Genomic DNA, 23,960 nt, shown 5'->3' with positions numbered 1-23,960 from the left:
AGGTGTTCTGCAATCCATGGGCCTGTTCCTTACAATCCTGCTTGTACTTCTCCCAGTAATAAATATTTACCACTCACTCAGTAGAGATGCCACATAAAACCTGTGTTTCATTTTTTAATTCTTTAAGGTAGGATGTGAAAGGTGCACAGGCCATTCATTGGGCCTTGTGTGCAATGTCTCCCTTGCCCATTTCAATAGCAAGCACATTATTTGATCTTTAGAATGTTGAGAATTTGAATAAGCACAAAAGTTTTGGGCTGTGTAGAAATTAAGCAGCTAAACAGAATTCATCCTGTTCTGCAGTGCAAAGTCATGGCTCTGAGTGCTAAAATAACTTGGCCTCTCCACAGGAATGGGATGTTTGGCACAAGCTGTTAGTCCATGTTTTGATGCTTTGAAACTGTTTTGAAACTCAGTTCATTTGTCTTCAGCTGGAAGACGTTCCCATTTTCATTCCTGACTTGAATTCCTTTTCTGTATCAAACCCCATCTTCCTGTTTGTAATTGTGAGAAAAGTGGCTTGTTTTTATCTACTTTGAGCTTACTCCAGCTGCAGGTGGTTTAAAAATGAGAGAAAGCTGGAGAGGAACTGGCGAGCCTCCTGTCTTCTACAGGACAGCTGCGCCTGGGTCAGCACAAGGAGCTGGCCCTGCTGCACGGCAGAAATCACTGGGGAGTTTGAAACGCTGGTTAGCCCCCATGTTTGCTCAGCCTTGGCTTTGTAGAAAAAAGAAAAGCAAGGGGTAGAATGTTTTTCACCCTGCTTTCATCTCCTAGAAGATTGAGGCTCAGCAATTGGGTACACTGCCCAGCTACCGATTCAGAAATAAAGCCCTTGTTTGGATGTATCACACTGTCTTTGCCCGTGCTCAGCACCATTTCTTGAGCAGTGCTGGGAGTGTGCCTGTGCCACAGAGCCAGAGACCTGCTTACAGCTCACGTGGCTTTAGACTGTCCAGCACGGATGTGGGCAATCATCCATGGATGTGGGCAATCAGTGTAGCCTGGTACTTGGGGTATGCTGTGGATTTCCTTCAGGAGCCCAGGGTAGTGTTTGGATGATTCAAATGAGCTATCTGCTGAACAAGGATTTGGGCATGTCAGTGTGAGCTCTGAATTAACACTGGAAGCAAACTTTATACAGCTTCAAATGTTTTCTGTTGCTCCATGTGCTGAAAGGGAATTCAAATATGTTGCAGCCTTTTATAATGCAAATGAGGGACTAGTGTAAGATGTTTGTGTTTTAAAATTCAGGAATCTGCACATGAGTATGTAATTCATCTAGTGATGTAGTTGCACTTATTTATAGCCCTTTGCCAAATTCAGTTATGTTAAAGGATCCCAATTCAGATTTTAATCATCTATCCCAGCTCTCTGGAGATTGAGAGAAACACACTTCATGGCTGCAGTTCCAAAATACAGCTATATTTTAAAACCATAATAAAAGAAATGGTGGGACATTGCAACGTTCCAACATGAATGTTGAAGAGTCAGCCTGTCCTCTGATTTAAAACAAATGAACAGCAGTGCACCCAGGTGAAAAAAGGTGCTTTTTAATTTTAAAAAGTGCCATCTCCATCTGATGCTCAGGTCTTCAAGCACCTCTGTTGCAATGAAACCAGCTAATGGTAGGTGCCTAAATACCCTGATGGGGTTGGAAACCATTTGTCAAGCATTGGTACTCAAAACCCAGCTGGGCTCTGCGCTCTGCAGGCTGAGCACTCAGCCTCTGGAGGCCCTTGCAGCACAGGTGGATCTGTGTCCCTGGGGTGTCCTCACGTTGCACAGTGGCCATCGCCCCATGCATGCAGAGCCTGTGCTCTGTGCAATGTAAGCCCTGTCAACCAAGCCACTGATTTCAGCAGGCCATTGAGGAAGAGTTTAAATTCTGCTCTTTCTGTACCCTAGGTGAAAGCTGTGCACTGCAAAGCTGGTGACACTGTTGGAGAAGGAGACCTGCTGGTGGAACTGGAATGAAAGGCTGCCTCCACACTGTTGAATTAACTAAGCCTTTATTATTTTCATCTTCAAAGTAATATTAAGACAATTCAACACAGCAAATGGACGGTACTATGCACAAGATTTTATACAGGCATATTTACTGTATCAGTGGTTAAGACAGCAAACACAGATGTTAAATCTTGGCAACAGATCCCAGATTTTTACTTCCAGAAATACTTGTACATAACCTTTGTAATGCTTTGATTTTCCAGGATCAAATAAAATCAGTAAAATATCATTTCTGCTTTGAAACAGGAAAAGCCTCTTTTTTTGAAAAAAGAAAACACAACAAAAGCCCAAATCTGATTTGTCTTTTCCACAGCAATGTCCCTAGTTTGAGGCCCCAGCCAGGCTGTACAGAATGGTTGGCAAGCATGAAAAATTAACCACTGAGCAAACCGAGCAGTTCTCCTTTGCTCTGTGTAAGTGCTGCACAAGTACCACCAACAGCTTAAATTCTGATCAGATTTATTTTGAATTAAGGTATATATTTACTGAATTATTATGAATATTTAACTACTAATAAATTATTGTAGAATTATTTATGATATATTTAAAAAAAATTATATATTATTATATTTTGAGTTAGATTTAAATTACAAGTTAGAGGCTTTATTTTGCTAGTGCAGACTTTTGTCATGTATTTCCATCTAAAGTTGTAAGGGAATTGTCTTCTTCTATTCACGCTCCATATTCAGTCTCCCCACCCTTCCTGATACTGATTACTGGATGCCAAGTCTTTACAGAAGGAGCTGGCACTGTCCTCAAGCCTCTTTAGCTGCCCCAAGGTACTGCTAAGAGCACTTGCTGTCCTTCAGACCAGGCCTCCTCCTGAATTCTTACCAGAAAGGGAGGCAAAAGGACCTTGATCACTGCCCCAGAGAGTGGTGGACCTGTTCTCATTCTCTTGCCTAGGATGTGCAGAGTCCTGCTACTTCCCAGAAAGAAACCCTGTGGCCAGAGGTGCCTGGGCCCTTTACTGGAAGGTGAAGGATGAAAAGAGTCTGTGACAGGGCTGGTGACTCATGTTCAACCAGAGAAGTTTGATTCTGCTTGAGACTTCCGACTGAAGAGTCACTCTTTGTGCTACTGAGACACTGCTAGTTAACCCCATCATATGGCCAAGGGGGAGTAATGCAGTACTGGGATCTGCTTAGGGAATTAGTTTGCAAAACTCATCAGGATGAGTAAGGAGAGTGTTTGGATAGTACCTGCCTTCCAGGAAAATTAATGCTTTTGCAGTTGCAGAAACTGAGGCAGACACCCTGAAGTTCTCCTTACAAGTCTCCTTACTGCATCTTGCCCCTTCTCAAAGGAACACAGTTCAGTCTCTGCAAGTTGCCCTACACAGACAAGTATTGTAAAGAGACGCAAGTATTCTACAATCAAGTTACTTATTTTCCTTACTGCAGCAACATAAAAGCTTTTCTAAGTGAGATGCAGCAGTGCCTACTACTGCTAAAGTTTAGGCTGATTCCCTACCCCGGATCTCCTCTGGCCACCACCAGGCTGGCAGTGAAGCAAAAGTACAGTATCGTTCTTAATTGTATCCTTGCTGCGTTTGGTGGTACTTTGACTCACTGCATGGCACACAATGCCTGTTCCCATCCCTTTGGCCACTTTGGCCACTGTACAATATATCTGTGCCAAACACTGCAGCTGAAGGAAAATGTAAGGCACAGGAGTGTAACAACAGAAAGCCATGATTTTCCCAGATTGTACAAAAATCAGCACAGTTGGTTGGGTCAGGGAGACAATAGTCTTCTTTATGTATTTTTTTTTCCCAATTTAAATGTTGCAATAATCACAATACAGGTCCTTTGGATATTTCTATAACGTATATAAAATAGGAATTCCCCCAATAGGAAACTCAGTTTGCATAGGGTTGTAAGTTCTGCATTAAAGTGCTCGGCAAAAAGTCACCTTGACAGTAAGTGCTCGCAACAGCTCCAGTGTAGGTTTGCTTATCCTGGTCCCCAACATCCTCCATACCCCCCTGCCCCTGCCCCAAAAAAAAAAAAAAAAAGAAAAAAAGAAAAATCCTACAATCACTCAGTGAACTGAGGTGGAATCGAAAGTACTTAGAATGTTAAATTAAAAATACAATTTTAAATGTAACTTGCTTATATTCTCTTAAAATTTCTTGACAGTACCTTGTAAAACTAAACAATGTTTAAAAATACACCTTTCCAGTTCAGAAAAACCCATTGCAATGCAGAGTAAGAATGATCTTACATTTTCTCCAGCAATTTCCTATTTGTCTGGAAGCACCGAGTTATCTGTATGATCAGCTTTCCCTGTTTACATGCAGTAGCCTACAAAACATCATTACAAGTCAATATTCAACACGAATTGTGCTTTACTTTGCATACATTTTTTAAAATCAGTTTCAGATATTAGTGCAACAGTATCATCATTACTCAACCCACTTTGGAGAACTACACAAGAACATTTGTCAGTTCAGGCAAAAAAAGAGAAATTAATCTGTTCCTCTGCCTTCCACTGACCTGCATTATGCACCAAGGCAAAGGGGGAAGTTGAGGGAATACTTGGACCCCAGAGCCGACATGCACACACAGTTATTTTACACCTGGTGCAAACCCAGTTACTTGCAGCAGGTTGGGGGCCAGGAGGACCCTGCCTGGGGAGGAGTCTCCAGCTCTGGGCCTACAGGACTGCAACGCTAGCGCCAAGGCTCCTGGGTTGGGAAGGTTACAAGAGATCCTGCATTTTAATAAAAGGCATTACAGCTTTCCTGGAAAGGTTACCGAGCAACACCTGCTTAGCACTATGTCTTCGGCCAGGCTGTGTTCCTTCCTGGTTCTACTCCCGGCTTTCCCGTAGGACGTAGGAGAGGCCGTGCTTCCCTGAGGAGTCGTAACTGTCATAGTAGGGGAGCCTGACCCACTCGGGCGGGTATGTGGCCGTGCTGTACACGAAGCACTCCAGGACGCCGTCGGCTGCTGCTCGCGCTTCCCCAGCGCCGCCCTTCCCTTCCCACTCCACCACCTGGATCCTCATCAGGGTGCGCTGGTACATGTCTGGGCAGCCTTCAAACTCATCCAGGAACTGCAGCATCTGCTCGTCCACGGAGTAAATCTCCCCAGCAACGTGGTGGCCTGTGCCCGGGATGTTCAGCATGTAAGGAATGTTGTATTTCCCTGCAATCACCAGCGGGTACTTCTCCACCGTGTGGCCCCTTCCTTGGAATTTCGCTAGCCCCTTGGCAGTGTTGATCATGTGCTTGTAGTTGGGCTGGCCCTTCTTGAGCGTGCCGTAGACGAAGACACGAGCCATGGTACTTGCAAAAGCAGCTGAAAGACAAAGGGGTATGTTACCCATGGGTCAGTGCCCTGGAGAGTCACAGCCCTGCCAAGGCACCTCTACACAAAAGGCTGTTCGGGCGAGTGCAAAAGTGGTCACGTAGTCCTACACCACATTTCAGTATCATACTCAATTCAAGTAGCTTGAAACTTGTCAGACAAAAACTGCATCAGTTAAAAACAGACACCCGGAGAAAGTCAGCCTTTGGCAATTCTTTGCTGTGACCAAATTACAATCTCTTAAGGAATCCCCAACATCATCCAACGCATCCCTGACCCCCTAGGAAAAGCTCTAAATCTTTCTTAATTTTTCTCTCTCTTACCATTATGGGCGGTGTCATGCTCAGTGACACCCCAAAAGCAAGTGTAACCTGGTGTTGAGTCATCTCATGGATGTGATGATGGATTTGCAACGAGGTCCCACTTGCTGAGTGACACACAAATACTGAACAGCAAGCTGTGGGGCAAGGGAGAGAAACTGGAAGCCAGAGCTGCTGGCAGAGACCAGGTAAGGCTGTGCTCCTCCTCTCTTCCCAAGACACACATCTGTAAGTGCTAAACCCCCTCAAGTAGCCAGTCTGCACATGTGAGCCTGCTCTTGAAAACAGACCCTAAATGACCATTTGTTTTATCTGTGAACACGAAACACTCAAAATTGGTGTAAATGGGAAAAAAGACTGGCTTTACTGAAACCAAATGGTATGGGGAGGATACCTTCATAGTTCCTGCATTGTTTTTCACACTGTGCTGGGTTTATCCCCCATCATTTCAGTAGGGTAGAAGCATTTCTTGCATGGTGAAGTTTTCTCACATTTCACCTGTGGTCACTGACTGGGCAGAGCCTGCCTTATCCACAGTCATCTGGCTATGCCAGACACCCATTATCAGAGGAGCCTGTGCAGCTCCTCTGGGAAAGAGCATCATTGAACAGTGTATTTCAAGTTTGAGAAATCTTTAAAAACAGACTGGAGGCAGAAATTAAAGCTATTTTCTGCTATTTACTCTTATTTTAGTAAACTGTTAGATCAGGTCAGTTATCCAAAAGGGTGTGTTGCTGGCGGAGAGCAGTGTTATTTAAAATCCTTAGTAGCCAAGCAATTTCCCCTTTAGTGAAGTAAACAGTTTTTCTCTGTATCAAAATACAGCTTTCCAAGCAAAAACAGTGTATGCCTTTATTTAGTGGCAAACTACTTTCACTTAGGGGAAAAAGAATGCACTGATTTTTTCCCCATATTTTATCAGATATACTTCAGAGTAATTTATCCTTCATGACATAAACGAGGTTTTTTCTTGGATGCAGCTCATTCCCTCACAATAAAAAGAGCATTAATATTCAGTCAGCCCAAGTCTCTTTTATAAGAAAAATCATTACCTTTCAGATTGTGTTTTGAATAACAAACACAGATCCTTCAGGAAGAAACTTGTCCCAGTGGGGATTGAGAAAGGATCAGAGTTAAGCATTGAAACATGCAATTAATTCCCATTAGGGGATTAGGGCACTCGTGTTCACTTTGAATCAGAAAAATGAATCGTGAATTAAATTGTTCACAACCAAGAGGTTACTTGTCAGAGTTAATAAGTTAAAAAATAAAAAGGGAAACCTAAAACGCACAAAAAAAGCTCTATAGTGAGTGGTGCATCTGTAAGAAAAAGATACGCTTCATTTCCATTAAACAAAAGCCCTGTCCCTACTGTACAGCTGGAGATAAGCTTCCAAAAAGTTTGCAGAGTAGAGTGTCACCATTCCTGAAATCGGTGGAAACGACTTCCCTGTTTCTGATGGGACAGCAGATGGCTGTTGGGAAACATCACCCTTCTAAAGAAAGGCACCCATCATCCCAGTGCAGGGCCCACTAAATTCAACAGTGACAAAGGAACTTGCTAGCCCAGGTTTGGACAAGTGTTTCTGATTTAGCCTTTGAGAAGATGGATTCAGCAGGCAGTAGAAATGGAGAGGGAGTGGGAAGCGGAAGTTTGAGCCACAGTTTGTGTGGAGCACGAGGATGATGGTCCTTGTGGGGCTGTGGCTCCTGGGCAGGTGGGCACTGAGCTCCCTGTGGCACTGCTGTGCCCCACAGGGGCCCTGTCACTCACACTGCATGGGCTGGGCACAACGATTTCTTCTATGAAAAAACCCAACAATAAAGCCAAACCCACCCCTCCAGCCGAGGAGGGATTGAAATAAACTTGGTAATGACATTTTCTGATCGCTGCTCTATATAAATAAGACACACACAATTTTCTGCACAATAAATCTGGTCTCCTGTGTGCTGTGTGTTGCGCTGCAGAAAGGCTGTAGATGTGTTAGCATCACTTAAAGCACTTGCAAATCCTGGGCTTTCAAAACAGATTTAGCCACCTTGTGGCAGGAGAGCACAGAGCAGAATTGTATTTGAGGGTCATTTCACAGGCTTCCACTACACAGCTGAAAAGAGTTATAGACGGCAGCCCCTCTCTGAACCAACAAGAAGTTGCCTTTTCTCACTTAATCCAGTTTGACACTTCTTACCTTCACTAAACCACCTGAGAGGAAAAGAAAACCCACCAAAAACCAAATAAAACCTGCCCAGACTTACACTGAGTATTAGCTGCCAGGACAAAACAAACCCATTCAGAAAGAACTTTCATGAAATATTCATACCACAATCGTTAAAATTTAATGGCATGGGGAAACACGAGTGAAATTTGTATGTCATCTCTGCAAACTATTTCTTTCAGCTATGAAAGATGACCTGCCAAATCGCTTGTGGGATCAGTTACTAGTTGCTTCATTAAGGCAAGATGTAAGGATCAGAAAATAGAGGAACTATTTCAGGATCCCACAGGTATGTGTTGTTGGGTGGAAAGTGGCTCACAACTGGTACCAGCCAGGAGCCCAGGTTGCCACGTGGCATTAGCACTGGTAGGGCAGCAGCACTGTATCCACATCTGCTCTCACCTACCAATGGAGTTATGGGTCAGGGCTTTGGTTTTCCCTCTCAAGGCCAAACAGCTCCAGCATGGTGAGAAAGGGGTGGGCAACCATGCTCTTTGCTCCCAGGTTGTGCCCAAAACAAGACCTTGCTTCCTGAGTGGCAGCAGCAGCTTTGGCAAAAATATGCATTTTTTTCCCAGCACAATTCAGACAATTACAGGACCCTAGCAACTTCTTTCAAAAATAAAGCACAGCCCTGGAGTCATGCATTACGCCAGCTCCAGGGCTGTTTGCAATCATGGTCACAGTGGGTTTGGAAGAAAAAGTTTCAGCAAAATAAAAGCCAACTCAGAAAGTATCCATTTCTCTCACTCCATACAGTAACATTATTTTCCCTTGAGAAAAATTCTCTGCTTTGGCTCTGTGACCAGATATAGTTACACATTAATTCTTCAGAAGTTTCTTAAAAACTGTAGGAAACAGGTGAAAAAACAAAATGCCTTGAACTTTAAACTTGAGCCCAGTCTGTTTGAATGAAGCGAGTTTTAAGGTCACTCTTCACTCAATGCTAACTTTCAAGAAGGACTAACATGCCAGAGAGGACTCCTGGGACCGCATCCTGTTGGTCCTTTGATGCTTTCATTTTGTTGCTTGCTATTTTCTTTATAGCACAGACAAGGGCTTCCTGCCCAGGCCGACCCCTTCCCAACCTTGCTGAATACCTCAGAAAAAGTTTGTGGCAAGACACCTTTCTTACATTAACCACAGAGGCACCAGTGAAACGATGGCTCCTTTGAAATCAAGAGGTTACGATCTCCTCGCAGCGGTCACCCTCTCCGAAACCATGAGGTGCTGGTTTGTGAAAACAAACAAAGAGTATTGGACTAACCAGGGCCACGCTGGATGCTACCAGGCACTACCTGAAACTCCACTTAACCTCCTTTGCAGATTCTTTTCACTTCTTCCTGGGATAGGTCACATCCCCAAACCAACAAATACTCCTGCACTTAAACTGGAATATTTTGTGAGTCTCTGCCAGGAAGCAGAGTGAGGATACCCTTCCTTTGGACAGGCATCAATCCCAGCATTGCTCACGTGCTTTGTACCCCTTTGTCATCACAGCAAACATTTGCCTTTTGTCTGTTTGAAAACATTCCAAATCACTTTGTACTGCAGAGAAAATTCATTAGATTAATTTTTATTGCTTAGAGAAAGAGTTTAATTCCCAAAGTGACTGTTAGAAGTGACTAAGTGACACTCAGATAAAACTATCACATGCAAAAAGATGCTGGGGATAGAATATAAAAACATGCTGGACACAACATTAGACTGATTAACAGGCTAAATTTCTAGAGAGTACAGAGAGAGGAGGGGATTGCCAGTGCATCAGGACAAGAAAAGGCAGATGAAAAAAACATTTCAATGGATATGGACAAACTGAGTTGAGAGGGAGGAGGAAAAAGCTATCACGAGAATATTATAAGTATGGACCATTTTGTCCTAATATTAAATCACGTTGTATGAGCTTCACTAAAGTCTTTGGACCTCAGTTCAGAAACCTGTGGACTACAAAACTAGTTAGAAAGAGCTCAGGGCAGACCACTGAGTCCAGGACTGTTTTACTTGGGCTAAGAATGAACCAGCAGGAGCTTAAACAGGAGCTGATGAGATGGGGCATAATCACCTACAAACATGGGTAAAGGTTTTTATAGAAGAGAGTTGATTCTCTACATACATGAACACAAAGCCAGCCAAATTTTTTTGCACAGAATCATCACCAGGATAAGTACAGCTTTCTAATTTTAAGAACAGAGAGGGCATAAGAACAACTGTAACAAATGGCCCCAAAAAAGCTTGAGGGCCCAGTGTCCCGTATCTGGGAGTGGTTAACAACAGATTCCTCAGCATCAGAGCACAAGGACAGGGCAAGGCAACACAGATGCATTTCCAGACTTGGCTCCAGACCCTCCCCAAGCCAATGTGATGAGTGTTGTGCTGTGTAAAGGCCTTTTCTCCCTGTGAGCTCTCACACCTGTTTTTGTGTCAGCAATGGCAGCAGCAGGCAGCAGGCAGCCCCAGGCTGCGACTGCGCTAAATTACTGTGAGGTCTTTCCCTGATGCCTGCTTGCTTCATCTTCCTGAGTCAGGGGGCTCTGTGCACCTCCTCAGTGCCACGGGATACTTTTCCAGTGCTTACTCTCTTGCTTGGCTGACAAGTCCACATGTATGTAACAAACCAAAAAGCACTCTTTATGGGTTCTCCAATGGTTTTCTGACACAGAGAAACCAGAACTGAAATATTTGAGACTGGATAAACCATGAATTTATACAGGGATAGAAACCATGACTCCTGCTTTGTTTATACTCCATTCTCCCACTGCCTTTTGGGCATTATTGAGCAACACCCTGATGTTTCAGAAGAACACAGCAATACCTCCAGCATCTTAGTCCTGAGTGGTAACCGAGGTGTGAAATGTTTACTGAAAATCAATAAACAGTGTGGAAGCCTTGAAAACTGGAACTCTTCAAAAGTTCAAACTATCATGGATGCTACAGTTAATTTTGCCTTAGAGAAAGGCAAGAGAGTAGATGGCTTCTCAAAATCCCACTCAAGCATGGTGGGTCCATATGATGCAGTTTCACGTAAACGACAATTTAAATTGTATATACAGAAATACCTCATCTTTGCACTTTTAGTACAGGTGCTTACAGTGCTGTATCTACACAAAAGGGAGAAAAAAACAACCCACAAGAATGGAGCATTAGCTTTAAATGCCAGATTGGTGTTACAGGAAAAAGTAGAAAAACAACTTCTGATAGGGCAGCCCTGCTATGCCATGGTGAATTTGAAGTGGTTTCCATCATTGAGATGCAGAACAGAGCCCAGTTTCAAACCGCCGACATCCTGAAACTCGGGACAGAGCCTGGAGCTTGGATGGGTTCCCTGCAAGGTCAGCACATTAATTTACATGCCAATACCCAGAGCAGTCAGTTCACTGTTTTGGACCGAGAAGATCATCCCGGCCTGTGGAACACAGCAAACACTTTGAGTACCTAAGCATGGGAATGTGTTTTTCTACACTGAAAGAGTAGAGAGAGAACGGGAAGAAAGAAAAGATGGGGTCTTGTGTGGGATCGTGAGGTGCCTTTCCACAAAGGAAATGAGGGAACAGCTGCACAATGATCCTCTGTGAAGAGGGGAGAGGCGCCCAGGTCACAGCACAGCACCGTTCCTTGGGAATGCAACTGAGCCTGGAAGGGAGATATTTATAAAGCCCCATGGTTGAGCAACAGCATCCTCCCACTGGCAGGGGCCTGTGGCTCGAGAAGCCATCTTAAGCCTTTGCTCCTGCTCCATGTGGGTGCCATGGCAGGAGCTGCAGACAGGATGAGCTCTGCCCAGGCGAGACCCAGCAGTGCCTCTTGGACCTCACAGTGTGGCTGGTTGGAGGGCCAGCAGCTGGACATCCCAATGGAATGGCAGAGGCTGCTCCAGCCAGTGGCTCCATAGGCAGTAGCAGGATGTCTCCCTGGGATGAGTCAAGGTGCCAGAGCTCTACAGCACCATGTGGAGAGGTCACTGCAACATGATGCAGCTTCAACCTTGCTAAAAATCAAATGAGAGCACAGATGTTCAGGGAACAAAATGTGCTCTGCTAAATGAGCCAAACAGGAAAATCCAGGTATAAATCTGGGAACAGTGACACATTACCCTGCAGTATTTTTCCTCCAGAAATTGCTACCTGCCCCAGCACAGACTGGTTACTAAAACACAAACCTTTGATCGATGTGGCAGCAATGAAACATCAGAAAAACCCAATAGACTTTTTACAACCCCTGATTCCTGGGAAACTATGGGCTGCTTTAAAGGGTCAAAGAATGGTAATTCATATGCATTTGCTGCATCCATATATACACACGCAAGGATTTTCTACACAGAGCCATAGTTTGCTTGTAAAGTGTTCGTGGCCAACAGAAAAGGAGAGAGGAAGGTTACAATCAGCTGTACTGGAGGAACCAGCAGATTTAAATGCAAACACAATTTTAAATATCCCACCAGAAAGGGTCCAGATAGTGTAGCGTAATGGCCAAGGACAATTGCTCTGAAGCAGGGTAATACAAATTTTGTGAGGTTCAGCAGAAGTAGTGGACAATACACTATATCTATACACAGAGAAGTCACATTAACAGTAAAATGCCTTTTTACTGTATGTCACTAGGTAGCAATGGAAGGAGAAGCCCTCCTTGACATTTGGAGGACCACAGCTGAGGTTACTAAAGGTACATACAAGCAAAAGCAGAGCTTGCTTTCTTTTTTTTTTTTTTTTTTTAAGAAGGAAGGCTTATACCATCCTTTCAGTCTATGAATCAAATTTGTGGAAAAGCATAATATTTGACATGGGACATACTGGTAACGAAATAAATCAGCTCAACAGGCTGCCCAGGGAACTGGTGGAGTCACCATCCTTGGAGGTGTTTAAAAGATGTGTAGATGTGGTGCTCAGGGACATGGTTTAGTGATGGAGTTGGCAGTACTGCATCAACAGTTGGACTCAACCTTTAAAGTCTTTTTCCAAATGAAATGATTTTGTGATTCTATTATAATTCACTACAGTTATTTATCTTATTAATTAAATGTATATGCAAGTCTTACACTGATAAGCTATGTGGATAGTTTTATTTAATAAGAAGGTTTTTAAAGTGAATTTCAGCTTGCAGCTTAATGCAAATCAGAAATAAAAACCCAATCCATATCTCAGCAACATATCTCTTCCACCATTTTCTAATACAATAAAAGGCAAGAGAATACAAACCAACACAAGACATCAAATCAAAACTACAAAAAACCACAAACAGATGTATATAATTAACTTCAATCCCAAGGCATACCACTTCTCTTTAGGAATGAGCAACAAGCTTACTACAGAACAAGTCAGTCACAGATCATTACGAAAAGAGAATTAATGAGTTATTTCAACTGATGACTTGCAAATTCCTGCAATGAAGTCCGAAACATACCTCATCTACTTTTTCAGGAACAGGGAATGCATCCTTATCCCAAAGTAAATACATTTACTGGCCTCCTATCTTCTATGCAGGAGAAACAATGCATATTCTGGGAGCATCCAAAAAAGCCTGAAATTAGCAAGGCACTGGAGTAATAGCTTTCAAATCCAAAAAACCTACTGACCAAACTCTCAAATACCCTCCCACCTGGTAGAGTCAAAGACAAGAAACCTCCAATTTGTGTGTGTCCTATAAAGGATGTGTGCAATTAAATGTTTACTTTCTGGAAAAGAGTGGTTTGGTCTTTTATGCAGAAACAGGTTCTGTAGTTTAATGCAAAATTTAACATAGGTCTGTAAGGTATGTATTTACTGAAAAATGAGGAAAACGAGCTACACAAGCCCTTAAATCTTCTGGAGTCCAACGAGTCTCATGAGAATAACTGATACGGAAATAATTCCCTATCTCTACATAGATATTTGCAATTGCAGATAAAAGTCACTTTGGTTTTATGATGATGTGTAGAATTTACTCTAATTCAAGGTCTCCTTGGCAGTGTCCAGAATGCCTGGAAGGAAGCTTTAATGAAGGGCATCTTATAGCAGGGGTAAGGCTGTAACAGCAAGACATTACATAATATTGATCTTAATTTATATGAGCCAATTATTTACAAATAAAATATTTATATAAATGAAAGTGGCTTTATACATGCTCTGCAGCCTCTTTTCAGTGACAAATTCCTTTTGAGAAGGAATTTCTGTCAGTAACTTGATAAAGGAAGAAGAATAGAATTAAGTACTGGAAGTAAATGAGAAGGGGAGTAATATTAAACGTGGTTCTAAATGCAAGAAAAGCCAGGCCAGTGTCATTAAACAACCTACTTTGACACGGATAACACAGTGAACTTGGAGTCCATTATTTAATAAGCAGTGAAAATATCTCCAGTCCAAGTCATAGAGAAGAACTATTTATGAATAAGGAGTTAGTTAAGGGAAGATTATAATGGACTATATTAAAATAGGAAGTCATAAGCACAGACAAAAGTTACCAGTCATTGTCGCTGTTGAGCAGCTAGCAGAGTAATGAATGCATCGGTTCTCAGTGGCAAGAAGGAATGACCTTTATTGTTTTGATTTCATCACATTTATAGAGTTCTCAAAAGTCACCCAGATTGGTCAGTCAGAAGCCTTCCCCCAGGCCTGATTGGCCAGGCCTGCACTGCCCAAGTTCTGGGACACTGTTCCAAAACATCCAAACTTTATCTTTATTTACAAAACACAAGAAAACTTCCCATGGGAAAAACTGTGCTAGCCACAAGTCATATTCCTCAGGAATCAATGTTGTTTTATTTCTTAGTACAGCAAGTAGCTGTGTGCCTATCACATCTGTGTGTGATGTATGTAGAAGAGCATCAGTTCATGCTACAGACATATGATATGGCCTAAACACTGTGTAATTGAAACAAGATGGCTTTTAATGACATGAAGTGAAAGAACATATGTTTGGGGACCACAGACAAGAGCTTCTGGGGACTCATCATTTGAAGGCAATAAATGAATCAGAATCTCTCATGCTGGAAGGGACACTTAAGAATCAGAGTCCAACTCCCTTCTCCTCTAAGGACTGCCTAAAGCTAACCCATATGACAAACGGCATTGCCCAGACACTCCTTGAACCCTGACAGGCCTGGTGCCATGACCACTTCCCTGGGGAGCCTGTTCCAGTGACTGGTCACCCTCTTAGTGAAGAACCTTTTCCTAATGTCCAATCTGAACTTCCGCTGCTTCATCCCATTTCCTTGCATCCTCTCTGGTCACCAGAGAGAAGATCAGCAGCTGCCCTCCACTGCACCCCTTGAGGAAGCTGTTGGCTGCAATGAGGCCCCTCCTCAGCCTTCTCTTCTCCAACCTGAAAAAGCCAAGTGGCCTCAGCCACTCCTTTTAAGTCTTGCCCTGGAAGCCTCCACCACCCTGGTCACCCTGCTCTGGACACATTCTAATAGTTTTTGGGAAGGGTTTTACTTCTACAAACCAGGTGATTTACATCTGTGATACCTTTCAGCATCATGACAGCACCTAGAGCAGCTGAAAAGGACCTTTTAATTTTTTTAAAAACAAAAATAGCATTCCAGAGACATAAGTCTTCCAAGTTACTTTGTGTGCACATCAGAGGAAACTCATATACATTAAGGCATTGAAATACCTAGGACAGTTTCCAACTACACCTATCCATCAATCTAGAATTTGTGCTGAGAAAAGAGGTGTGAATTAGGCAATATTACAATACAAAATGTTCTGAATGCCTCAACCTACATCTTAAGATGTAGCCAGTTTAGGACTGGAGCAGGTCCCAAGCAAAGGTGATTAAGCCTCAATTACAAATTAGCATACCCTCTGACTAGCTTTACTATTGCCCCACAACAGCCTCCTTGCACACCCCAAACATGGGTCAAAATTTTGAGAGAAGAGACTAGCTAAACTGACTACATTAACTGACAGCAGACTAAAGGGGATGCACAGATCGCAGCATGGAAAAGGAAACTGCCACTGTCCCCTGTCCATGCTGTGGAACATGAGGCAGAAGTGACAATGGATCACTATATTTCTGCTTTCTCAGGGTATGCTGTGGAAATAAGAAAACAATTCATACCTGCTACCATTTTATTGGGATCCCACTTTTCCAAATAGGTCCTAAATACCCAGTAGTACATAGGGTATCCTCCAATTCCTCCCTAACGCTTTACTTTTTCCAATTTCAATGTGAGTGAACAGGATAAGTAGGACAGGAACAGCCAGTCCTAAAACTTCTCAATCCTTTTAAGTGAAAAGTCTCCTCTTGCATTGGGATCAGCAGGCATTTTCAACACACACTTCTCAGCACAAACTGATTCACAATATAAAACCAACTGCTCTTCCTGTCAGCAACTTTGCTCCTGCTAAAGTAAATTTACAAGCACTTACAATTTATTTTTATGCCACAGCTAAAGAGAACAGCCTCCAGTAAATACCATGGAGAAGTCAGCACCATGCTTTTAAAAAGACTGCTTCCACTGAAAGGTCTTGGCTCATAGCAAATACGGCCAGAGAGTTTCAAGAAGTAGTTCTGGGTGAACACTGGTACACCCTCACACCAAATGCATTTGACAATGAAAAGCTGAAATAAGAAGGGATGATTTAACAGATTAATAAATATCATATTTTTGGAGTTAAAATGATGCTACCTGAAAACAAGTAAAGATAATCATTATTCACACAATATCGAAAATGCACAAAACATTATTAAATTACTTCCAAGTCCAACTTGGCCACAGAAAGTTACATTTCAGCAGTTGAACAAATCAATCACTGTCCTCCCAGTGCCATTCTCCCCATCCAAACACTGTGTAGTACAGCAGACTCAGGCAACTCCCAATGCCCAAACACAGGAATAATGTTATTATTCTGAACAGCACTTCTCCCAGACTTGACAGTATCTAGGGACATCTGTAAATCTCAGTTAATTTCACTTCTGCATTCCTTAAGCAAACACTCACTTAGTGATGCTAATTAACTGAGGAAAAATTAAATAATATAATTAGAGAGACAGATGTAAATCAAGAAACAGTATATTACTTAAAACACAGAAAGAAGAGAAACCATACAACATTTTGTCTTTTTGATATGACTTAAAAGACAGGTAATGATCAAATAACTTCTGACTTTCAGCAAATGAACAATTCTTCCAAAATAGATAAATTACTGTCAAATTACAAACCCTCACTAGCTCACCGTTTACCCCACGATAACTATCAATTAGTAAAGGCATGCTTCTGAATACATAATGCATTACATTTTTTACTTTCAACACCTGGTGTCACCAGAATAACACCATATATTTCTAAAATGCTCTGCAGTGGTGTGTGTGCTTTGATTTTAGGGCAGCAATACTTCAAAGGAAGTGGAACCATAGAAAATTATGGCAAGTGATGCACAGAGATTATTTTTTTGATTAATTGATACATTAGAAGTTAACTGACCAAGGCAGCTCATTTTAAAAATGAGGCTCAAGGTGTCTAAAAGCCTTCATCCCTTAGACAAGGTCAAAAAAGGCCTGAACAAAGTAAAAATTCTGCTATATTTCAGTATTTTGAGCAAGCTAAATATTAAACCTTTTTTTGCAAAAAAGGCTTTAACTGGTGATTTCTGTTACACCAGAATTTTGCTAATTGCAGTCAGTTTTTGTAGCAGCTAATCACCACCTTTCTGTTCAATCTAGGGCTGTATTAATTGGTTATTATTACAGTTCCACTGAGAATAGACAGAGGGGAGTGATTTTGATTGATTTTTGCTTGGAGCTCCTTGAATCCCCAAGGCACTAAATAAAAAGTTAAATATCAAAGAAGATTTAATTAATTTCAGTCTCTCTCCTTCTTTCCACTCTATCAGCAAGATAGAGATGACAAAAAATTGACAAATTAAAGGAAAATGGAAAGAGTCAGAACTGGTGACCCTGTACTTTTTTAATGAGAAAGTACATGCATTTATTTGCTCTAATCTTTAGATAATGGGCATAAGAGAATGAAAACTTTCTCAGCTTTTGATGCTTTTTCCAATGCCCAAATGGAGTTATGGCTGGCAGTTAAATTAACTGGTATAAGATTTAAACTGTGGTATGTTTTTCTTTTAATATAGCCTTTCAAATAAATCTGTGAAAGAATCCTGAATTCTTGGAAAGAAAAAGCCATAAGCTTGTTACACAAGAAAGATAGAAAATAGTGTATTATAACCTACAAATGCAGTATTTCAGAATCAAAAAGTTTATGAATCTCTTATTTTGGCAAAAAATTATGAATCAGAAAACACAGGAAGATGTGACCAAGATGTTTAATAATTGATTTTGTAAAAACATTCTCAGACTGACACTTCCTTTCCACTAATTATGCATCAGTTTCCTACAGCAGACTTTCCAGAAGTCATATTGTCTTTCAATACTTTTTCAGTTAAGACAGAAGCACTTCCATAGGTACAAGTTTTCAGGTTTTAGTGCAACCACTGTGTATTCTAAGGCTATAACAGAAAGGCTAACTCTGATACAGGAATTATTTTCAGGTGAGTGCATATCAAGGATCCATAAACAATGTTTGGAGGAGCTCCCTATGTGCCTGCAAGGCACTTACTACCTCTAAACTCTTCTGTGGGGCCAGCTTTCTGATGCCAGACTTCCAGATCCCCTGACAAGAAGACAGGCAAGCTTGACTAAAGGCATCAAATAACATCAACCCATATAAAGAACAGAACAGTCATGGAAAGCAGGAAAAAGTTTTAGACTGAGAATGAGGACCCAAGTCATTATGAAAAAGTAGCTCTTCCCCTAAATGCTTGATTTAAACAGATGTTAACATAAATTAGTAATTTTTAAAAGAGGTTCCCTAAGTCTGGTGGGCTAACCAAGTTAGACAGGTTTTACATGCAGGTTTTGTTTACTGTAACTAACACTTGTTCTCTTCAGCATTTCAGAGCAAAAACCCCCCAAAACAAAGGGAAAAAAAATGAAAACCCAAATTCACCAGTAGTTTTCTGTAAAACATGGCATAAATTATTCTAGGACTCCCTAACCCCTTATCCCTTTTTCAAAAGGGAAAAATAATTAAAAGAAGTCTTAGAGGACCCTTTTCTCCCAAAAGATACAAGTTTTCAGTGGTCACTGACTCAGAATGTGCTTACATGCACAGAGGCAGAAGAACAACTGGTAAAGTAATACACAGGTCACAAAGGTTTATGTGGAGCTGCTCAGTAGAGTGACCTGATGTGTTCTCCACCTCATCCTCAGTGAGAGGATGGAGCTGCTGAGCAAAAGACTGCCCAAGCAGACCTAGGGGACACCACTTGGATGGAGATACCCACTATTTCCAATGTCAGTTCCTATGGAAGAAAGAAGGAATGCAGACCTTTTAGTAATAACACCTAGTATTCAGAATGCACACAGAGGCAGTTTCCCATCTCTACAGCTGGTAAGATGTGCAGATGCTGAAAAGCAATCATCTGTCTTGATCCATACTAGTTACTTTGTCTTGACCTTGCAGAACTTTTGACACTGATATTGCTCATGATACTCCCACAAGCAAGCTAGATAAACAGCATTTAACAAGAACTATTGGCATTTAGCTAAAAAAGAAAAACCCCAAAACTGTTTAGAAAGACTACACAGTATTTATCAGAGGTTCATCTCAAACTGGACATATACTCGGAATTTGTTATGTTCATTCCAGTACCAGGGAAGCACCAGTAATGGAAATACTCAAGGATGCAGGTGACATCCTGACTCCCAGGCTGCACACAAGGCTAATGAGACAGTCACAAGGCCCTGCACAATTGCTGCTCTGCAGCAGCTGTTCAGGTAAATGGCAGTACAAAGTTCTAAGATTAAGCCAGGAATAATCGACCACATAAATAATACCTGGGGAAAGATCAGATTTTACAGTTACAATGATCATGAACTCAACATGAGTCAACAACATGGTATGGCTGGAAAAAATACCCTGCTCTAATTTGGCCACCAATTGAGTAGTACGTCCAGCTTTGAGCACTGCATGTGAAGTGATCAGCTGGACAGAGAGAGCAATCACAGGACAAGAAACCAACACCTATAGAAGAAAACAATAAAAATAAAGCCTGTACTGTGATCACTTCTTTTAGGGAAAATAGGGTCCAGCCTTTAAGAATATGAAAGCATACTTGAAGAGAAAGGGGCTGTAAGCTTCTTTCCACATCTACTTTGACAGAAGATCCAATAAGCTCAAATTCCAAAGATGGACATTAGAAAGACTAACCACCTCCTGATAAGCAGGGTGTCTAGGAAGAGCTTAGATATCTAGCTTGGAAGGTTATGAACCCTTCACTACTGTCTATCCTCAACAGCAAGACAGCAAACCTCTATCAGAAATAACAGCACTGTTGCCAAACTTCTCTTTTGTCAAGGAACTGGATGAGACAATCTCTTAGCTCTCCTTTAAAAAATAAACATAAAAGGTACTTTGATTCATATGCTATGCATGGAAGGGAACACTGGACTTATGGAGACTGCAAGAGACTGATTCTGAGGTCTAGTCATTAGATTCCCGCTACCTCAAGGAGAGGTTTCTTGTCCAGAACCCACTCCCTGCCTCTTTATAGACAGTATGCAATTACATGAGTTTTTAGATTTAGTTGCCCGAATAGTAATAACCCTGAAAAGCAAATGAAATATTGGATTTCCACCCATTCTTATTCCATGCAGTGCAAGAGAATATACTCAGAGATATAATCCTGAGGTGCTACACTGAGCGCTCTCTGACCCCATGAATCTTGCACTGCTTTCTGCACTGTGATCTAGCTTCAACAGGCCAAACAAGACCAAATGCCCCTGAATGATATGGGATAGAGCCCTTGGGACAAAGGGCATGAATCTAATTTTTCTGCTTCCTAGGAGATCACAGAATCATAGAATATGCTGGGTCAGAAGGGGCTGATCAGGATCCTCAAGTCCAACTCCTGGACCTGCACAGGACACCCCAAGACTCACACCATGTGTCTGAGAGCATTGCCCAAATGCTTCTTGAACTCAGGCAGTGGCACAGCCAAAGCCAGTCCTGCAGCTGGCTTTGGTTGGATCTGGCACACACAGGGTATGAATGACTCCAAGGCAGAGCAGTGCCAGCTCAGCCATACATCTCTGGCTGATAAAAGCACCAAAAGAAGGCAAAGTGCAAGAGAAACCAAAGACTCTGCCACCACAGCCTCAAGAAGAGGTGCACAGCTCACTGGTATCATGCCCACTCTGAAGCCTCTGCTCCCCAGGTAAAAATCTACACACACATTGTGCCCTTCAGGCTTCCAAGAAAGCCGTCCTGGTTTACATATTCTACATAAAGGCCACTATAAATCTGAGTCTATAAAATAACCCTTCTTATGGTTGCATCTATTTTTAATCTTAAAAACTGTTTTTAGATTGCGGATATGAGACTTTTTAATCCCAGGAAGTTCTGAAATAACTTCTATTTAATTAAGATTTTAAATACATAAATTATGTTTTGTTTATAGGCATACAGATTTTATTTATTCTATTGACAGCATGCTGGTGAGGTATATCACCTTGATATGGGACCATTAAAAATCAATACCCTGGTGTAGTTTTCCTCTAAGTTGCTGATGTGGCAACGGTAAATAAGATACACTGCTACTTTTCTAGACATATAGAGAACAATCTTACCCATACATTTGTTCACCCACTGCGTATGTGATTCACAGGTAAATTGCTGCACATACATGTGAGTGTAATCCAGAGCAGTGTCACAGGTTTTATCAAAAGGAACAATGTAAACTGGTACATGTTTCTTACACAGCTAAGTGATTGTATCATGGTAGCTCAGAAAACATGCTACAGAAGTTGCATCTGCAGCAGCTCTGCCCACAACACAGAAATAATCAGAGCTGGGATCTAAGCAGAGCTGTCTAAGTAAACAATAAAGTTGTGCATGCTGTTAATACTGCAGAGTGCTTAAAAATCACAAAAGTGGAAGATTACTGGGGAGTTTATTCCCATTAAGAGATAAAAATCGTCAATCTTAAGAGTGGCAGCTCCACTGTCACTGAAAATATTTCCTAACACTTTTCCCTAATTAAACTCCCAAAGCATCACTACTTACCTAGAGTAAAAATCCAGCTAATAACATAGTTGGGATGATGGTTTAATGGGCTGGCATAGGAACCACAGAGGGGTGGGGCAGATGTCAAATAAATAATCCATCCCATATATAATCTCAAAAATTAGCCCAATAGATTAAGTTTTGACCTATCTAATGTCAAACCAAATTACCTGATGTGGCAGCAGGGTCATGAAAGACAAATTACCCAAAAGGCAATATCATCTGCTCCTTCCTTCTAGTATCATACCTACCAGGTCTGGTGTCTGTTGCAACACTTTGCAGACCCAGCTTAAAATCTGGTTGCAACAACATTGATGGTCAATCACAAAATTTCCCCCAAAAAGCACCCCAAAACCAATCAAAATGTTTGACAAACCTAGAATTGAAAGGTCAGTCACGGATTAAATAATTTTATCGGTCTGACATAAGATTGAGAGCATGAAGTTCTATCAAAATAATAACTACAATTAGCAAAATTCAAAACTGAAATGGATCACCATGTCAATGAATAAACACTTCCCATGCTCACAACAAGACTGCAATAATAATAAATCTCTGCTACAGACAGCTAAAATACAGAGCCTGACTTGAGTTTCCACCTAAACCAACACTGAAACAAAAGTTACAATAAGACATAGACTACAATGTGACAAATTAAAGAGTATAAATTATTTTGTTATACAGAAATTAAGAAGAAAATTTTCACATTCATCCTGTACAAAATTAAAGATACTTGGTGCCCTCCATTAATATAGTAAACTGTCACTAAGCATACTTAATTAAAAGATGTAATAACTACTAGCAGTAAAAGAACAGACTAGATGAGCAGATGGATCCAGATACATTTTAACCTAAATTTCTTGATATTTTGACAAGATAAATAAAGGTCAATATAAACAAGAAGATCAGGGAGAGTAATAACCAGCCAGTCAGTATATCTCATTAAGGAGCTTCATACTAGAAAGATGAAAAAAACACTATCAAATTATTTTCTTTGCTCACCTGCTTGTCTTCTCCACAATGTTTCTGTTAAGCAGGTTTCCTGGAGCTTCCCATAACCACATACACATTCACATTACTGAGAGATTTATTATGCCTGAAACCACAATCATGAAATAAGGCCCACTGCCTTAGGACAGTTTAACCAAAGGAAATAAATCATTAACCTGTAATATAATTTAAATTTGTTAAATGTTGATTTTCTTTTATGCTCACTCTCTCTTGAATTTGACCCCTGCTAGAGATAATAGTTCTCTTAACTGTTTTTATCTACAGAGTCCACAGAAGGCAGAGATTGCTCTTTCTGAGCCCTTCGTATCACCTTCCCTTTGGGCACTCTCCCCAACCAGACAGTTCCTAAGCATGTAACTTTGTGTTACTCATCATGTTTGAAATGAGCTTTAGAAAGCTTCAGTAAGATTTGGCCTGTGGCTGGATCCATATGCTGAAAGTTTTCATAGCAGGTATATTTGAACTACATCACAGCAAGGACTGCAGCCTTGGAGCAGGTTAGTGGTTTGATGTGTGAAACGTGTACGTGCATGGTAAGCATCCCGCTGGGATTTATTCCCTACGTAATTTTCAGCTAAGGCAAAATCAAGCCTGGGGCTTCACTCCATAAACTGTGTTAAAACATTCCTCTCCATTCATACAGTTTCTCAGTTATTTACACATTTTAGTAATACAGTGCAGGCGGAGCTCAGTGCAATCTCATCTAAATGTAATTTACTTGCTCTCCTATGCCCACATCCCAGCCTAATACTTACCAAGCATGATGCCACACTCCACACACATGCTCTACTTCATCTCCTCTCAGTGAAAACATTCTGCAACACTGAGCTCAGATTCCTACTTACTCTTCCTACAGAAAATCTAAGTTTTGATGGCTTTACTACAAACTGCCTCGAAGAAAATCAAAAGTAATTGATATACACTCAAACATATCTGAAAGATGACATGCATTCCAAGATTGCATTTTCTACACAGTAATTTCTAGCAATCTTTTCCCCTCACTTTACTAACCCCTGTAGGCTTGTCCCATCTTCTTCTTTTG

The 23,960-nt window shown here is 41.4% G+C and overlaps 2 protein-coding genes across 6 annotated transcripts in view; one reads left to right on the top strand and one right to left on the bottom strand.

The window, feature by feature from the left end:
* PCCA (propionyl-CoA carboxylase subunit alpha) overlaps window positions 1–2,261 on the top strand; it is a 273,781-nt gene extending 271,520 nt beyond the window's left edge. For all 3 annotated transcript variants that reach the window (XM_085057123.1, XM_085057133.1, XM_085057141.1), the window contains one exon: window positions 1,909–2,261. In XM_085057123.1, coding sequence (XP_084913249.1) covers window positions 1,909–1,977 — 69 coding nt within the window. In that variant the 3' untranslated portion in view covers window positions 1,978–2,261. The remainder of the gene's footprint in view (window positions 1–1,908) is intronic.
* GGACT (gamma-glutamylamine cyclotransferase) overlaps window positions 1,996–23,960 on the bottom strand; it is a 28,801-nt gene continuing 6,836 nt past the window's right edge. For all 3 annotated transcript variants that reach the window (XM_085057175.1, XM_085057166.1, XM_085057158.1), the window contains one exon: window positions 1,996–5,315. In XM_085057175.1, the coding sequence (XP_084913301.1) occupies window positions 4,825–5,298 (474 nt within the window). In that variant the 5' untranslated portion in view covers window positions 5,299–5,315 and the 3' untranslated portion in view covers window positions 1,996–4,824. The remainder of the gene's footprint in view (window positions 5,316–23,960) is intronic.

The sequence above is a fragment of the Lichenostomus cassidix genome, chromosome 1 (genome assembly GCF_008360975.1).
Source record: "Lichenostomus cassidix isolate B80296 chromosome 1, HeHo_3.0, whole genome shotgun sequence".
Classification (NCBI taxonomy): Eukaryota; Metazoa; Chordata; class Aves; order Passeriformes; family Meliphagidae; genus Lichenostomus; species Lichenostomus cassidix.
The sequence above is the reverse complement of the archived record's forward strand: the minus strand, read 5'-3'. Positions and strand labels throughout refer to the sequence as shown.